Source organism: Gymnodraco acuticeps, unplaced genomic scaffold (assembly GCF_902827175.1).
Source record: "Gymnodraco acuticeps unplaced genomic scaffold, fGymAcu1.1, whole genome shotgun sequence".
NCBI lineage: Eukaryota > Metazoa > Chordata > Actinopteri > Perciformes > Bathydraconidae > Gymnodraco > Gymnodraco acuticeps.
Genome location: NW_022990341.1, coordinates 735409 through 755408, shown reverse-complemented (window position 1 = coordinate 755408; position 20000 = coordinate 735409). Strand labels below are relative to the sequence as shown.

Genomic DNA, 20000 nt, shown 5'->3' with positions numbered 1-20000 from the left:
CTATGAGGAAAAATGACATAACCAAAACAATGCTGCAGCCTGATGTGTGAATGTGTGTCTGTGAATCCATTTCTATTTTAAACACACTCTGCCTGTTTGGCTTCCTCTCTCGTCTCCTCTCACCAGACAGTCCAGCTGGGCCATGGGGCTCTTGCTCCCCGGCTGGCTGATGTCCCACACCTTCACGCAGCCCTTTCCTCCGGTGTAGACGTGGCGGGTGGAGGTGCTGATGGTGACGGCACACACCACCTCTCCGTGGTTCAGGGTGTGGATCTGACGGGCGTGCCGAGGGATCCCCGGGCCCAGCAGGGCGTCGGGGGGGAAGGGAACCGGCTGCATCTGGCCGTCTGCGCTCACATGGAACGAGTAGGCTCTGCGCAGAAACAGAAAGAGAAATAAATCAATACGTCAGGAGTGAAGAGCTAAAATTAAACAGAGTTTTGAGGGCACAGCAGAGGACAGTGAAGGATACATGGGAGGAAGACAGGACAGAGAAGATGGAATCAATCATTTTAATCAATGAGAAAGGAGGCGAGCAACAGGTAAGTAAACACAATGCACTAACAGCTACAAGCAAAGCAGAGAGTTGAGACTGCAACGGTAATGGCTTTGGATCTTCAGTCATATTTGCCTGAATTCTGGCAATTACTAGCCCCACTGTAGCTGTAGGCGGGGATGCATAATGGCAGATTGTATTACAGGGCAGAGGCAGTGTGGCATTGCTAATGGCCGATCAATAGTGTAGCTGTTGGAGACCCAGGCTGTTTTATGATTTCAAATTAGCACCGCAAGAATGAATTGCTGCTCTGCAACAAATGACAAAAACAACCTCATTCAACAGTCTGCACAGCCGAGTGGACGTGGAGAAAGTGAGCTGGGCGCATGCAATTCTACAATATATGTCTTTGGTTAATGTGCAACGCTGAAAAGCACAGGGGGAATAGAAAACCCCAAATCCTGCAGATGGGAGAAACTATTTATTTGGGTTCTCATCCAATCCAAAATGTGATTATCACTGAGCGAGTTTTCAGTAAAGTATGAGCAATCTTATGTGTCTAACTATGTATTTAAGTTGCCCTGATTATCTCGCTCAGCATTCACATTTCTTTCCAATGAAAACAAAAGAAAGTTATGCTGTGTTTAGCTCAGAGCTGCACAGATCTGCTGCTATCTCCCGCTTTCAACACTGTCACCCTCCGTCAAAGAGGACATAGAATGTATTTTGAGCCTCTACTGTGAAATGTTTACATGCTTTAATGTTTAAAAAGCCTTTTATTTTTCACATACTGCCCAGACTGAGATTTCCTCCAACAAATGCAAATGAAATGTTTACATGCTTTAATGTGCAGCAGCTCAATGTTTACAGACAAATAGTAATTAAAGGCTTGAAAATGTGTCTACCAAATATACTAACACCCCGTTCTCAATCCTAAATGAAATATGGACAGTGTGAATACTCACGGTTTGCCCCCAGAGGAACCAGGCAGAGAGGAGGACAGCCCCGGGGCCCTCAGGTGAGACCGAGACTCATACGCCACCTGGAGGAGACAAAAGAGTGGACGAATAATTAACAGCTTTACACGGACTGACTTAAAGAGGACAAACTGTATGATGGTCATGTTTAGGTGAGTATAAGTTATTTGGGTTTCCACTATAACCTGTTTACATGCCTTTATGTTAAAAAAAACACATTCATTTTGTCTGAAAAAAACAATTTTTAGCATCTTTCAGAAAGACTTAATTTCGAGCCTGTCTCTTTACGTCTGCTCTGATAGGCTTGAGAAAATATGGTTCACCTTTGCAGAGGTAGTTTTCAAGCAGTCAGTGAGATAGGGATGTACATTTGAATAAACCTATGTGACTTAGCAAGTGGAGCCAAATATGAATGGCACAACCCAAATGTATGTGCATAAAAAAGAGTTTTTTTTTTACATGTCCTCTTTAGAAAGGCGTGGATTTGCAATAGCTTCAACCATTGTACAGACATGTATCCACATGTGAATGCATTCAAGACTGATAACGTGACAAACACTTGACCTAATTGCAAAATGTCAACCTCCTAAGGCGTAAACCGCCACCACGAAAGGGTGTGGACATTTTTGTCAGAGCATCTTAAAATGCAGCTGATTTATGGGCAACATTAATTCAATGTGTAGCACGTACAGACAAAGCATATGTAAAATGATCCAACTGAATTTATTTTAAGTTGAAGTAAAAATGTAATCCCAAAAATGACTCAGCATTAAAACAACGGGCTGACTGCAGTCTGAAACTCTGCTGAAGTGTGTGCATATTACTGTGCTGACACTAATGTGTGATGTTATGAGCATACTGCCTTCCCCCAGACTGATGACAGGGTGGTGAAGGGGCACCGCAGTGTACATCCTGCCTTAGGCTGGGTCTTCTGGGAGCTATTCAATTCAATTCAAATTCAAAACCTTTATTTATCCAGGTAAAATCCCATTGAGATCAATGATCTCTTTTTCAAGGGAGACCTGCAGCTAAATACTGTAGCTACACTAACGCCAGGCCACATCAACAAACATGTTACTACATGTCGGCCATAAGAGACTGTGAACACTGTGATTTAACGGCTGAGGCTGCTTCCTGTTGTTTACGTTCATGTTTGCCATGCTGGACGTTTAAATGATTGGAGCATGTTGAAGAAAGTATTTCAGGAGTGCTACACAGATTTGCATTTGTGAGTCTTATCAATTACAAAACTTCTCGCCATGACTGTCCCTTTCTATCAAAATGAATAAGTTAATGTAAGCATGATCACTTTAATCATGTAATGAATGCTCTACCTGACAACACAGGACACATTGAGCTTTTTTAACAGTCAGAGGGTACAAACAAACTAATGAGGGTATAGAACTGAGGCTGAAATCAAACCTGGACTTAGAGTAACCATTTGGCCTTTACTCACCATGGGGCTGCGGGAGTAGGCGTTGGCTGCAGCGCTGATCTGTGGAGAGAGAGTCAGAGCCCCACCGAAGCCTCCTGGGCTGGCCAGCTCTCCGTTCAGTCCTGCATGGGACACCACGCCAAAATGAGCTGGGTATGAACCGGGGGGCACAGACATGGGACTGCGGAGAGCTGGGGAGGGAGGGAAAGAGGAAGGAGGGGATGAAGGAAGGAGGTGAAACACTACATGGAATCTAAACACAATTACAGAGGTTTTTTTTTTATTACATTTGAGTTGTTGCGCTATCAGGTAAAACAATGGTTTTCATTGCTGGCCACAGGAGCAGAGAGCTGTTGAGACTTGCTCAAGAGTCCAATGATACAACTGTATTTTGAGGCTTTGTGTATTTAAAATATCAGGCCCAAGGGGAGGCATTTTGTTTAACTTTGCACTGACAAAAATCAAGATATTTTGGGAGGAAAAACCGTAAACTGCATGAATATTCTGCAGTAATTTCATACCATAAACAATCAGGAAAAGGGAAAACTGGGGGACAAAGGGATGTAGGGCATGAAGGGCAGAGGAATACTCAGAGCAAATCCCATTCTGGCCATGACAGTTCAATTCAAAGAGCTCTCGTTCAGTTTAAAACATATGAAAAAGAGCTCAAGTGGAGCAGCTAAATGAAAGGTTATGAGTAATGCTAAAGCTTTCTCCACTATGTAATGATGTATGTAATCATATCACCATTTGAAGTTGGCTTTTCCTGAGAAGCTTTCTGAATTAGTGGTTTACAAACTATGTTGTCAACGGTAACAATATGCAGGGCAATTTTTAAGTAAGTAAAGTAAGTAAAATGTATTTATAAAGCGCTTTTCACAGACATAGTCACAAAGGGCTTGACAAAACATTAAAACATCATAGGAATCATAAAAGAATAAATACACAATAACACAAGCCACGTGTTAAGAAGTGCTAAAAACACAATACACAGTAAAAACACAATCAAAACATAGGATACATAGATTTAAGGTTTTATATCCCCAGCCTCACCTAGAGAGTCTGCACTGGAGGCTGCTTTGCTGACCAGACGCAGGCAGGAGGTGCTGGGGCCCGGGGCTCCGGGGGTCAGGGCCTCTCGGTGGGACGGGGACGGGGTGCCAGACTTGGACAATGGAGACTGAGACTTAAAGTCAGAAATGAAATATAACCAATACAAATCATGGCTGATCTGTCCTGGGAGGTATACGGCTTATCACACCTAAGCCCTCATTCTATACGCTGACGTTCAGAATGATGATCACTTATTAATTTTGATTCAAATCCATGACGGTGTTTCTGGCAAAGCTACAGCTATCATCCAAGTGGCTTGTCAGCAACATTTAATAAGACAATAACTATTTATTCCAAAACAGTAGAGGATTCAAACCCCCACTCCTTTACCAGATGTGATAGATACATTAATGCACCAATAACCATAATGTAAATGCAGACATTTAAAAGTTTACGCTTGGTACTTTAAGTATATTATGATGCCGGGTCTTTAAGCCCTCTACTCTTGAGCTTAGACAAAAATAAGAAAGAAATTAAATAAAAATGTTTGTAGGACTATTTATATTTTGTTGCACGGTTGAAAATGTTTCGTATCTTGTATTTTGAAGTGATACTGTGACACGTAAAAAAAAAAAAAAAAAAAAGGTTTCAATTAGGTCAACTAAAATATGCGTCATATCCTGCTACGGTCCCGCAGCACCTTTTCTTGCAGGCGAATAACCTGACCCCCGGCTCGATGAGCGAACTATGGATAAATCAAAGAAAAGAAAAGTATCGGAGGGTTTAATTCTGCGTGAACAGAGTTATATGCTTTCACAGCAAACGATGCTGGCTTACCGGTATGTTTGATATGTGGAGAGAAGTTGTCAAAGGTGCTGCAGCCTTTACGTGTTGGAGGAAAAACACGGAAGAGGAAGACAGCTGACGATCTTCAGTCATAATTCAATCAGTTAACTCTTTTTAGGGCGCAGCTATATGTTTTATTTATTTCAAAGTGGGCCCATTTTAATTATATTCATTTTCTTCAAATATGCAGAGGACTCCCCAAGTGCTGTGTTGATTTATTTTAAAGTAGACCTGTGTATTCTTTTTAATTCTCCTTATAAGAGTTATTTGTTTATTATTAGAGGTAAACAGTTTTCTATAATGTAATAAATAATCAATTCAAAATACTGTAGTTTTTGCCTATGTCAAATCAAATCAAGTTTTATTTATATAGCACATTTATAAACGATTTTTGGTCGAGCCAAAGTGCTGTACATATAATAAAAATAGCCTACAGTAGAGACACTTTACAGCAAATACAACAGCACAGATTGTTCAGATTATCAGTATGAGAAAAACGACACCCTCTGTCCATGTAACAATATATACAACTTTATAAGCTATCAAATATGTTTTGCGGCTCCAGACAAAAAAAAATGGTGGAAAAGGGGACAAAATGGCTCTTTTGGTCAAAAAGGTTGCAGACCCCTGAACTACACAAATACCAAAGTGACTCATTGACCCAATTTGTATTATTTTTCCATGCCTGTCTGTGTTTTTTTTTTCATTCCTGTTTATATTCCATAAAATGTAAAAAAGAAGCTTTCAGTACTTCTTCCAGCACTGATCATCAGAAAGTATGAGATCAGATGTCCCGTCAACACAGAGCAGCCGCTTCCTAAGTATCATTCAGTCTCACCTGGGCAGAGTCCTTGGACTTCCCTGGGGTGGGGCTGCGGGGGTTCGGGGGGGAGGGGGCCTCTCCGGCGCTAGAGGAGCCCGGCAGCTCTTTCCTCAGAGTGGGAGCCCGGTCCAGCCCGTTCCCGTGGGGCGAGTGGGGGGGGCTGCCGGCAGGGGAGTTCGGCTCCTGGACGACAAGCATCGGAAGAGAGGTTGAAAAGCGATCTCAAGTTCTGCTGTTTCTATCTTTTCAGTCTCAGGAAGGTCACACAATGACTCAGCTTTTTTGCACTCAAGTCCTTTTTGCAGCATTGCATCAAAATGACTTTTTCTGATTAAAGATGGAAGCCTTTAAATGCTTCAAGTTGCATATCATAATTATTATATAGTAAGTATTTATCACATGTTTACTGTAGTCTTTTGTTTGTGTCTAGGTTTTGTGTAAATATCCCGAAAACTAGATTCTCATTATTAGTAATAAACCTGGTTGCTGTTACCACCAATAACAAGGGAGTCACCAAATCAACCATAACTGAAAATATGACCATATATGTTAAATATAGAGAAAAAAGCACACTTAGTGATACAATAAAGACACATAAGTACACATCCATGGCTCAAATATGAGCAGCAGCAATTAAAATGCAGCAGATTCTTCTGTAATGGGCAGATACAGCCGTCTGTTTGGTGATTTCTGAAAGACTCAGGGAACATTACATGGAAGAGCAGAGATTGTCACTGTGTCTGCACGGTGGTGTGTGGAGATAATGTTGCTGTTACAGCTGCTTTCATCACTGGAGACACTGTTGAGCCAGCGCTGCCTCCCCCAGAACAAAGTGCTGCAGTAAGCACTTCTCACCGGGCACAGTGATCAGCACTGACATTTTATACACACACACACATACACACACACACACACACACACACACACACACACACACACACACACACACACACACACACACACACACACCAGAACATCTACTCAAACAACCACAGAGACATTTGCATGGCATGTAGCCACTAGAATGTGAAAATGCACACACATATGGTAGCATGTATCTTTAAATACATTCATGCAGATTCTCTCTAAAGTACACACACACACACACACACACACACACACACACACACACACACACACACACACACACACACACACCAGCGAATGTGCGTCTCTTTTTCTGCCATTACCCACATTTGTCACATTTTCTGTTCTTTACACTTTTGTACTAGTTTCTAAATCACACAAGAGACCGGTTCCGCTTTTGTGTGCAATATCAAAAAACAGCGGGCTCAGATAAAACATATTTTTGTACACTGCGTGAAGTATTTAAAGAACTCAAATATTCCAGGGGCATAAACGGCTTTGCATATATTAAATGAAGACTGCAGTTATCTAATGAGAGAAGGGAGGTAGGGTGAGGAGGAGAGGAGATGGAAGAAGAGAGGCTTCAAGAAGATGGGAAAGAGAACAGAAATAAACAAGAGGTATATTAGAGGAGATGGTGTGTGTGTGTGTGTGTGTGTGTGTGTGTGTTCACCAAAAGAGAACACAAATAGCAGCTGCTGGTAATGAGCTTACATAGGAGCTCTTTCTATTTACAAGGAAACTGCAGCAGAACGCTGAAGCAGCTACATATCATTTCACATTTCACAAACCCAGGTTACTCTTGATGATTGACATTAAAACAAGCAGGCGAAACAAACACTGAAATGCAATGTTGTTTAGTCGTGGATATACAGTAGGTGTAGAGCTGAAAGCATTACTTGAATTGTTGGTGTTCAGAAAAAGGAGGCTAATTTGCAGCTACTCTGTAAATTGATTGGTTATTGGATACGTAATTTTTTAAGCAAAAAAAACGCAAATCAAACTAGTTCCAACTTCTTAAGCTATAAAATATCTCCTTCATTATACAACAGTAAATATATATGGATGTTTCTTTTTAAGATTATTTTTCTGATATCTAACAGACCATAGGATTGATCTGACAGGAAGCAGCACGTGAGGCTGGGGAAACACGTCTCTGAGCCCCGGACCATCAGCACCGGTTCCCCTCAAGGCTGCGTTCTTTCCCCTCTACTCTTCTCCCTGTACACCAACAGCTGCACCTCCAGTCACCAGTCTGTCACGCTCCTGAAGTTCAGACGACACCACCCTCACCGGACTCATCTCTGGTGGGAACGAGTCTGCCTACAGGTGGGAGATGGACCATCTGGTGACCTGGTGTGGGGAAAACCACCTGGAGCTCTCAAGACAGTGGAGATGGTTGTGGACTTTAGGAAGAACGCAGCCCCACCCGCTCCCCATCACTCTGTGTGACTCCCCAGTAACTGCTGTGAAGTCTTTCCGCTTCCTGGGCACCATCATCGCCCAGGACCTCAAATGGGAGCAGAACATCTGCTCCCTCATCAAAGCACAGCCGAGGATGTTCTTCCTGAGGCAGCAGAAGAAATTCAACCTGCCAAAGACGATGATGGTGAACTTCTGCACTGCCATCATGGAGTCCATCCTCACCTCCTCCATCACCATCTGGTACGCCGCAGCCACATCCAAGGATAAGGGCAGGCTGCAGTGTGTCATCCGCTCTGCAGAGAAGGTGATCGGCTGCTATCTGCCATCCCTCCACGACCTGAGGCGGGCAGGGAAGATAGTGGCCGACCCCTCCCACCCTGGATACAAACTGTTCACCTCCCTCCCCTCTGGCAGGAGGCTGCGCTCCATCAGGACCAAAACCTCTCGCCACCTGAACAGTTTCTTCCCCTCCGCTACCGGCCTCTTAAACAAGGCCCGGCCCCCCCACTAACACTTTACCTCTGCCACAACGTAGTCTCTATATGCATTACATTAATGCTCAAATACTGCTTACTGCACATATTCTTATTTCATAGTTTATATTCTATAATTGCAATCTATTTCGCTGTAAATTACTGCTCTATTTTATTGCTATTTAACTATATTTTATTACAGTGTCCTTAAAGATTTTTTGTTTTATATTTTATGTATGCACCACGACATCAAGTCAAATTCCTTGTATGTGTGAACCTACCTGGCAATAAACCCGTTTCTGATTCTGATCTATTAATCTACAGCAAAGAAATAGTCTCATTTATACATTTCAGATAATGTTATACTATATAGATCCCAAATTGGGATTTATTTTCACATTTTCATTACTTTGTCTGTATTCAAATTGAATTAGTTGTAAAAATAAATAATGAAACAAGCTAAAAATTGTTGATGATACAATGAATTTGTGAGGTAAGATATATTTCAATCTGACTCTCTCACACACACACACACACACACACACACACACACACACACACACACACACACACACACACACACACAGTTCCCCTACAGGATGTGTGTGTGTGAGATTGAACTATTGACAGCCCGACAGTGAGGGTTATGCAGAGCACGGAGAGGTGATACAAGCGGAGCAAAGTACATCTATAGTTATTCCCGCGAGCAGCACTGGTCCGATGGATTCATGTGTTATTCATGTTTGGGCTGCAGAGAGCTTCTGTAGGATAAAGGCTGTGTGTAACTCTGGCTTTGTAGGGAAAGCAAACATGTTTCTGAAACAGGGATGAACAGCTCCTGCAGAAAGACTGAGAGGAAGTGGGGAGGAGAGAGAGAGAGAGAGAGAGAGAGAGAGATAGAGAGAGAGAGAGAGAGAGAGCGAGAGAGAGAGAGAGAGAGAGAGAGAGAGAGAGAGAGAGAGAGAGAGAGAGAGGATTGGGAGAAAACATTGGTAGTGAAGGCTGAATATTTTCAAATTGCTCTGAAGAAACTAATAACAATTCTGCTTCAGTGAGTGTGGTCAACATGTATGAAGATTTGGGAGTGTGACCCATTGACAAACTTTGTTATTAAGCGATAAGTAGACAGAAGGTAACCCTTTCTTTCAAGATTCATAGAATTTAAGATATATCATTTGCTAGTTTTGTAAGTATTTAAGGAGATACCACACATGCATGTCCAGCATACTCATATTCTATTAGTTACAATCGCCAAGGAATTGAAGAAAAACAACCCTACAGTTGAAAATGGTGAAATGAGCTCCCCATTGACATCAGGACAGCAGAAAGCATCTTCTGGCGCAGACTGAAAACTCATCTCTTTCGACTCCACTTCGAGCGATAGAATTACTAACAAAGCACTTTTAAACTAATAAAGGACTGGCTTATCTAAAGCTAGTTGAGTAGCACTTGAAATGTGTTGGCTCTATGAAACCTGATTATATGATTCTGTTTTCTTCAAGTTTGTATCTTCTTGGTCGAATGCACTTATTGTAAGTCGCTTAGGATAAAAGCGTCAGCTAAATGCAATGTAATGTAATAAATGCACACGTGTTGTTGATTTCTAAATACAAAATTGCCAATCACAGCCACAGATTATTTGATATGACTAAACACTTAGTTTTGTCTTTTTTTAGACAACCCAATATGTTATCTAAATATTTCTGGGATAAAGCAGTTTACCAAATACACCTCAAAAGGGTATGCTTAAGAGTTAACAAGTGAAGGATGGCATATTTATAAAGTTACTTGAACTTTCGCACTAATAAAAGCTTAGATTAGATGATTGGTTTGGATGGGCAGGTCACTTTTTAGTTGATATTGCACAATTATTAGCACATATTTTCCTATTTACTTACACTCATTAACGCCTTCTCTCCTTTTAGCTGTTTTGGTCTCCATCTTCCCCTGAGGGAAATACCCTACTAGCTATCTGCTGAATGCTCGACCACGTTTAAGAGCTTAATGCTATATGTGCCATGCAGCAGCTATAACCTTCTTTTTCTGAAATGATCTGCCCGCTGCAGCTGAGGACAGGTTTGATGAGAGTGAAAGAGTGAACCAAGTTTTCGGATGTAAAAAAGAATTGAATGAGCTTAAAACGGGGACGACCCCAGTAGAGTAATACTTTTCTGTGTGTTGTCTCTACAAGCAAACCCTTCGACATGCAAGAAGACCACAGTTAATAATAATGTATCAGCCACTAGATTAAGGATGTCAAAAAACAATTCAAACACAGATAGGTGACTTACTTCATTGGAGACGTCCACTACGAGATTGTCTTCACTCTTGTCTCCATCACTGTCCTGAGGAGCAAAGAAGACATAAAAAGGTTAGATATTCTCCAAATGTCAGCTGGTTTGTTGGTTTCTATCTCTCTATCCCTCATACAGATATAGTATACTGTAAGTGTACATTGAGAACTTTAATAATAAAGATGGAGACGCACAAAGAACACACACACACACACACACGTCTACACACAGATCGATATATCAATATCACACTGGCTGCTCTTTGCTTCTTTCCACTGTCTGTCCTCCATGCAACATATAACACTGTTAGGGAATAATTTGCTTAGGTATTCAACCTTCGACACAGTTAATCGTTTTCTCCTCTCACTGTCTCCTTTCCCATGGCATAGTTAACTTCTACGGCTCTGGGTATTGCTCTCACTTAAGGAGGGGCAGCTTGGGCGCATTGTTGTTGCCAGTCTATGACAGAGCACAAGCCGCCATGAGGTAGTTTACTGTTCAGGGACGAAGGCTCCCTGGCGCACATTCTTTCCTATGGACTCTAGTTAGATTCTGATGAAGAATGTTGATTATTACACTCCGAACTAGTTGAAACCTCGAGCTGCAGAAAGAGTTCTTCAGAATTGGTTTGGCAGCCGCTGTGTCAACTCGTGACACACGACCTGTCTTGTCAATTCTCCGGCCGTAACTCCAAATAAACCGTCAGTGTTTGCCATCAAAGCTCCAGCTCTCCTCGTGTCTCTCTGAGTCCTGTTTCCAATTGCATCACCAAGCATCTCACTCTCTCACACACACACACACACACACACACACACACACACACACACACACACACACACACACACACACACACACACACACACACACACACACACACACACACACACACACACACACACACACACACACACACACACACACACACACACACACACACACACACACACACACACAGTTGCTCTTTCTCCACTGATGGCACATTTTCCCTTTTGGTCTAGCCATCTTTATATATCTCTCTCTCTCTCTCCCTTTTTCTGGCACTTAGTCACCATGGCAACAGCGCTTTGATGTGATCATGGCCTGATATTTCTATTGACATCAGTGTGGAGTGACATCAGCACCTAATTATACCGAGCCAAAACAGGGCTACGTCTACGGTCTATTCAGAGAGCAGAAAAACAGAGACACACAAAGAGAGGCGAAGAGAGAGGGAGGATGGAAAGAGGAACACATGCAACATGAGATGGAACACAAAGGTAGAGAGGTAAAAGTATTGAAATTGAGAATGGTTGATAAAGAGAGATATAGGAGCAGAAAGGCAAACGGACAGAGAGAGGAAACGAAAGAGGAAAGTAAGAAGGAAGGAAAAGGCAAAATAGATAAAAACAGCGAGAAGAAAGATATTGAGAAGGAAAAGTAGAGAAATTGAGATGTGGTGACAAAAAAGGCGTTACCGTAGCATCCGGACTAATACCACCAGACACAGAGACAGCTTCATCCCGCAGGCAATAAGACTGTTAAACAACTGAACTGCTGAAACTATTTCACAACATTCATCTGCTACTTAGTCATTATTGATCTATTATCTAATATATCTTTCCAATATCTTGTATATAGACAGGGGTGCACATAACTGGTGTCACAAAGCGCATTTGCGTACCGACGTACTTGTGAAGCTTTTCCAGAAGGCGGTTAGATCACCGGACGACCCCCCCCACCCGTTGACGTTCGCGATACAGAGGGCTTCATCAAATAAGCTTGAGTGGAGCCAGAAGTTGGAGTACCAAACACTGACTCCAGGTACTCATCTGAGTACCTCACTGAGAAAGTTATGTGCACCCCTGTATATCGACTCGTATTGCACTATTCCACTTTTTTTAGAACTATTTTTCTTTTGTATTACTTTTAATATAGTATACTTTAATATTGTTTTAATATTGTCTGCTTATCTGTATTATTGTGTCACATTGTTGGAGAAGCCTGTGACCTAAGATTTTCAACGACATAATTGAATTGATTTATTTAAAACAAGGGACAGTGTACATTAATCAACATATTAAAAATATGTAAAAGTACTCGAATTAGCCAAAAGGCTAGTTTTCATCGATTGTCCCTTTGCCAGATGGTGATAGACATCCTAAAAGCAATAATAAAAATACCACGACATTGTTATAGCATTGTACATATTTACAATAGATGACATCACTGAATATAGATAAGAGAAAGTCATGATAATAAATAAAATATTCACAATACACACTCATACTAACACCTACACCCACACATCAGTGACACTGTTGGTTTTCAATGAGCCACTTTTTAACACTGTGCTTGAATGTGTAGTAGGATGAGGATTCTCTCATTATAACTCTGTAGCTATGTTAGTTTGACAATAAAGAAACTTGAACCTTGAACTAAACAAGGCAAACAGAGGAAGAGGAATGAAAAGAGGAAAATAAAGGTCAAAGAAACAGCAGGAAGACAGAGAGTGAGAAGGACAAGGACTGAAATGCAAAGATAGAGAAAGACAGGAATGCAAAGATAGAGAAAGTAAAAGGAGAACATTTAAAATGAGATTAAAAAAAAGAGGAAAATTGAGAGGTTAAAGTAGTGACAGAAATATAAAAGAGCAGAAAGGCAAACAGATAAAGAGAGGAAGGTCAAGAGGATAAAGTAAAAGAAGAAATACGAGAAAAAAAGAAGCATCCAGAAGACAGAGTGGGAAGAATAGTGAAATTGAGGGATGGTGATAAAGTGAAAGAGACATCTAAGAGCAAACAGACATACAGTAAGAGAGAGAGAGGAATGGAAAGAGGAAAAAGTAAATCACAAAATAAGTTGGAAGAAAAAATCTAGACGAGAGGGAAAAGAAGTGAAATTGAAAGGTGGGGAGAAAGAGACGGAGCAGAAGGGAAAACAGAGAGAACAGGGAGCTGTAATGTGACAGCCAGCAAGAGAGGAAAAAGCTCCAGAAAGTGGAAACTATCTGTGCTTGTTCTCGCTCTGAACTAATGGGAAGATTTGGAGCGCTGCTGTTGTTGATGCCAAACTGATTTAGCTGGAGGCCGTGTTCCACAGACAGACTCCCGGTGTCAATCAATCCTCCAGAGCGCAAACACACAGCCGTCTAATTCATTACAGCTATCTGCCTTGGCCGTCTCTCTGCTGGCGCTACATCGCCTGCGGCTCCTTCCTCTTCCCCATCCCAGCATCCAAACGCGGCTCCAATTGGCCCCGGGCCCCCCGGGAACCCTGTGTGGCCAATAACGTCATGGCCGACCTCTTAAATGACCACAGAGATGCCCTTTGTGACATTTTGGTGTGTGTGTATGTGGCTTTATTTAAACTACTCTGTGATAATGATGCAAAAATGCAAATCAATAGCACACTAGTAGCATCTAATATGAACAATTTGTTGCATATTTATATGTTTAATGATTGATACATGTATTTATTTGTTTAGTAACGAGGAAAGTACACGTTTAAAAACCTTAAAATGAGCCACAGTTAGCTTAAAGGATATTTTTCATTAGCAGTCTCAGGAAAGACGTTTCAAAGTAATAAAAGTAGTAATAAAAATAAACAAATTCAACAAAGAAGTTTATATTTAAAAAAGCAAACATACTTGAAATATAGAAACCAGATAGCGACACAAATAGATGATTAACTTTTATATCTAGGTGTATATTTATTTTTACCCTTCTTCAACCTATGGTCATCATTTATATATTAACTATATTAAATGTTATCTTATGAGGAGAACAAACACATACATAGGAGTGTGGAGGGAGAGGCTCCTTGTCGTCGCAGCGCCTCCTCTTGGCCTCGGCTCCTCCCTGAGAGGAGGAGTAGCCTCCTGACGGGCCCTGCCGCTCCTCATTGGGCTGACTGTCAGTTGATGACACTGACTTACTCTGAAAGAGAAAAAACACAATTGTAAACACACAATCTCTTAGCAATACTTCCTGAGAGACAGACTTTGAAAGACACACTTACAAGGGGGAACAAAATCTAAGTACTGATTATGATATCAAATTGGTCCTACTATTCTCATTTCAGGTTCATATTTGTATTTAGTGTCTCTACTGTGACGTGTTTACATGCTTTAATGTTCAAAAAGCTCTTTATTTTTCTCATACTGCCTGTGCTACGGCACCTCTTTTCACCCTCTGTCTGAAACCAGGGCCCAGTCTGCTCTGATTGGTTAGCTGGTGGGCTCTGTTGGGATTGGTCAACTGCTCAGAGTTGTCCTACCTCTTAGCCTATCACTTACAATGTGTTGGAGCGCTAGCCAAACAAAGAGTGTTACATAGTGATGTCACTACAGTGTATGTTATGGAAGTAAACAAAGGAGTAGGAGTTGAAATGGTTTCAGGCAGAAGGGGGAGTGTGTGGGAGAGAAACTACCTTTGGAGGGAACACAGGGATTTTAGCCTTTGCAGACCATTTACATGCACAAAAACCTTTACAACACAGAACAGGAAAGGGAAAACCCCAAATGGCCTAATAGGGCCTCTTTAAGAAGCATTCACACAATGGATCTGTAGACATTAGCTTGGGTAAAGAAGGTAGAACACACTGAGCAGCAAACACACACCACAGAAAGCACACACACACACACACACACACACACACACACACACACACACACACACACACACACACACACACACACACACACACACACTCCGAGAACAGCAGACGTAGGCACAGGTTTAAACCGTAGCCATAGAAGCACAAGACAGCGTACGAAGCTAATTAGTGCTCTTCCCCCCCCGACACACACAGTCCTAATGTAAAATATGACTCTCATTATTTGGCAATAAAGCTGTGCCGGCATATTTACAACACAGCCTGGCCTGGCGCTCGCACTGAGAAAAGACGAAATCAAAGCATTGTGTTGTTTTTTACGCTGGGGCCAGAGGTTCGGTGAGGGCCACATGTCATTCTCTGTCCCCTGTGGGGGGGGACAAGCTCAGTGTGGGTTTAACACACCAATGAGTCACACAGGAAAGAGCCCACGGGGCCGACAGGAAGGAGCGCTGGACGGAGGAGAAACCACACAATGGACCTCAGTGCAACTCAACAAACTTCCCTCTCTGCTTTCTCCTCCTCCTCCGCCTTTCCCCCCTCTTCTCCTGTCCTCTATTTCCCCTCCGTTTAAAATTCCAACATGTTTTACTGGTCTCTTTGAGAAAACGCCAGTTGATATGCATCTCTCCCCTCCCTCTTTTCCAAATGCTGTAATACTTGGCTTCGTTCAGTCAAGACCTCAGCTCTCATATGAGAAATATGTTCCTGCTGCTTAACAATCAGCATTGTGTTTAGCAATTAAATTATGCTCGGGGTTTCATAGCGGACGGAGAGAGAGGGAGGGAAAGTGAAATCAGTAGCGCTCTTAAATCATTTTCATTTCTCAATAAAAGCCAGAACAAAGACTTGCTGGTATTTTCTTTAACAACCTTTCCCTTCCTACTTTTCTATGTCTTTTTTCTTCCTCTTTAGTCTTTCTCTCTCGTTCCTTTTTCAATTTCACTCTCCACCCCCCCCCTCCACACCCCCCTCTCTCTGTGTGTTATCAACAGTTACACTGATGAAGGCCAGCTGTCCTCCACTACAGTAAGTGAGTGTTCACACACTTTCCAGAAAGCAGAGAAATCTGCAGCCAGGGAGAAAGCTATAGACGTCCACTGAATTTCACTCAGACGATTTGCACTCCATTAATTATCCAGGCGATTAACAGGGACTTTTAACTACAGAGGCATAAAATGTGTGCAAAACCTGTGAGGCAGGTTGCATTCACTACATTTTTCTAAGGATGGTTTTTATTATTATCTTTAAGCCCATTAATTATGGTAACCTGAGTCAGCATACGGTCACATGATATCTCACCTTCACACTTAATTAAAATGCTGCAAGTTTGAAAGTAAATCTGTTCAGCAAAAGTGTGTTCTTGCCTACGACCTTAAAAGGACATGATGTCAACATCGGTATTACAGCAACTTGCAATTGAGTTAGAAAATAGACTTGAATGCTCTCCTGATCAATGCAAAAGATCAAGGTCTGCTGAGAAACATATTTTCATATGGTTCTCAGCAATGTGAATGTTGGTGTTTTTCTGACCTTAAAGTGGACCTTATCATGCTATATTTGAATAATATATTGTAGGGCCATACCGATATAAAACATGTCTGTGAAGTTTTTTTTTCAAAATACCAAACAGATCATGCATTTTAGCCATGCCTTATTTCGCTCGATTTGCTCTTTTCCAGCGCTGCTTTTGCAAGGGCTGATTCTGTGGCAAATGAGCTGCAGCTGACCACGCCCCCCTGCAAAGGAGGGGGGCGAGGCACGAGCGTCATGTTACCATACTGTTACCATGCTGTTACCATGCCACAGCAACCCCCCATTCCCCTGATAGATGGAGAGTTGCCCATATAGGCGGAGCTCCTTGTTTCTGACGTCAGAGATATTTCAAATCTGTATCAGTCTGTATCAGATCCGTTGCAGCCCCGTTTTTAGAGATTTGGGTATGGAGGAAAAGAGAGAGGGTTGTGTTTTCTGACACTTGGTGAGTTCCCTGACACACCGGGGACACATATTCATGTATAAAAGATGTACAAAAGTGCATTTTTGCATGATAGGTCCCCTTTAAGGAAGTGCTTTGGAAGTTGAAGCAAATACAGTAGTTGTAGTGGTACTAAAACTTCTGTGTCAATCCGTGAAGTCATAGGGCCCAACAATACTTTTTCCAATTGACTTACATTGGGAAAGAGACATCTGTAAATCAGGGGATCATTTCTTAAAAAACTCAATCAAGTACACACTTTTATAACCCTTACAGTTTCCCTATTGTTGGCGTGTTATACTGGATCCAAGCTGGAGTTTCTACACAGACCAAATGCTGTGTATTCTTGGCAGCATTTGCCATTAACTAGGTTTTAATCCTTTCACTTGTTCACAGTAATTATTCTAGATTACCAGAACATTTTTGGCGCTGATGAGCAAACAGTTGCTTGTTCATCCATTCTCTGAGTTTCTACTTTGTTCCAGATAACAGTGAAACGTTGTGAGCTCACGAGTGAAGTAAAAACCTTGAGCAGCTCAAGGTTGAAAGCACTGAGCAGATATTGTGCTAGCGTTGAGCTGCGTTCTCCTGGCAGAGCTCCAGCTGTACCCAGAGGTTTTTTTTAGAGGCCACTTTACAGTGCGTCTCCATTTCCCTCAGTTTATCAATGTCACACACACACACACACACACACACACACACACACACACACAAACACACTCACACAGACAATATGACGCTTTACTGTGCACACATATGAATACTCACCCTGCTGGGCGCTCCCTCTGGGATGGGGCGGAGAAAGGTAAATAAGAGAGTAGAGAAAAAGGGAAAAAAGAGAGAACATTTGACGTCAGTGGTGATAATAATAACAACAGTCCCCAGTCAGCCAAGGTTGTACTGAACTCCAACTTATCCTCTCTAATAACGATACAGCGCAGCTATTGTTCCTGATTTCAGCGTCCTCTTTATCTTCCCCTCCCTCTCAGACAAAGCTCTCTGTCTTCCTCCGCTGCCTCGTTCAACGCTCTCTATCCTTTCACTCATTCTTCCTCTCGTATGCAAGAACAGAAACACACACAGCTGCAGACATGCATAAGCTCTCACCCAGATGCTGAGCACGCCACTCTGAACACATTGATCTCTCTATCTCGTTCCCTTTTTATACTCATTTCTCCTTCGTCTTTTTTCCTCTCTTTCTAGCTCTGGGTTTATTCATGAGAACGTCTCTCTTGGCACGCTGCCTGCAACAGAGCGCAGAGATAAGATATTCTATTGGGGTGAATGAGAGTTCACTGGGAGAAAGCGTTTCTTGTGCATTCACACAAGTGCCATGCCATGAATACGTCCGTCCATATTATAACGTCAATCTGAAAAGGGGAGTTCAAATTCAGTCCAAAAGATGACTCGCTGTACAAATTATGCAAACGCCGGCAGTCACAAATGATGTATGTCTCGTGCATTTTGGTTTAAGATTATAAAATGATGTTTTTATTCTGTAGCTGCTGTCAAAGTTTATCTCAATGCAAATTCAATCTCAATGTAAATACAGATATACAAACATTTTGTGTGGAAAAAGATTATACTTGCATGCGGGGTATCTGATGGTATCATTCTGGATGATTTCCCAGAGTCTGTTACTCCATCTCGCTTGTATTGAACTTGCTACATCTCTTCTCAACATTTTGGATAGTGTAATTGATTTTCAATGTTGAAATCTTGTGTGTACACTGACCTGACACAACTGCAGATATGATATGTTTTAGGGCTATAAGGGAGTAAAACGTCCTGGCTTGGAACCAGATTAAAATATCAGCTCATGTTTTATTTGCTCTGGTAAATGTGTCTGGTGTCCCTCCCCTTTGGAAAGAAATATAATATATACTTTATTAAATATAGGGCTTTGACTGTGAAGAGGAGCATTGAGGCATTTCCCCCAAAGAATAATATAAAAAGAAGGCTGCTGCTGATGAGTAACTTCCTAGATTTTCAAAAAATAACCTGTCAACACTTTCTTTATATTGACCATGAATTACGTTATGTATCGCTGCTCTAATTAGTTGAAGCTCCGCCGAAATGCATTTTTATCTACGGCTGATCAACGGTCTTAGAAATCAACCATGAACTGTTGGGTTGCAGATTAGTTTTTGTGGTGTCAGGCTAAAAGCAAATGTAATGAACACATTTTAAACTGCCCTGGCCAATCCTGCTGGAAATATCATGCTGTTTCTCTAATATCAATTAAAGACAACTTCCAGTGAACTTTTAGTCTTCAAACGGCTCATGTCCTCCAGGTAATTGAAGCCTGCTGCCACTGAATGTAACCCTAAGGATCAGATGTATTTCCTTTTAACATAAACAGTTTTTAATTTCTTCATTAGAAGGCTAGATCGTGTAAATGTCAAATCCTAACTCCCCGCTGCTCTCTGTCCTAAACGGCTTGTTGGAGCTCCTGCCCCCCCCCCCCCCCCTCCCTGTGAGCCCAGTGGCCGTCTGCGAGACAGCGAGACACAGCAAAACCCAGCCCGAACACACACACACCGACTCACAGCCTCGCCGCATCCCGCCGTCTCAGGGAGGAGAAATCGGCGGAGCTGCAGCTGAGAAAAGATTGAGTGTGTGTGTGAGGAAGTCCGCGGATTGGACCAATGGGTCCATTTGGGTATGGGCACGTCACTGTACCCAGGAAGAAAAAGAGAAATGTCCAACGAGGCGTTCTGGGGCAGCATAGACAGGTATTTTC

The 20000-nt window shown here is 42.0% G+C and overlaps 1 protein-coding gene across 1 annotated transcript in view; it reads right to left on the bottom strand.

Moving 5' to 3' along the window:
* Positions 1-20000, bottom strand: part of tle2b (TLE family member 2, transcriptional corepressor b) — a 101195-nt gene that overhangs the window by 8280 nt on the left and 72915 nt on the right. The window contains 9 exon segments of the mRNA XM_034223522.1: positions 124-373; positions 1462-1538; positions 2930-3099; positions 3962-4094; positions 4662-4706; positions 5646-5813; positions 10687-10740; positions 14463-14603; positions 18026-18042. Coding sequence (XP_034079413.1) covers positions 124-373; positions 1462-1538; positions 2930-3099; positions 3962-4094; positions 4662-4706; positions 5646-5813; positions 10687-10740; positions 14463-14603; positions 18026-18042 — 1055 coding nt within the window.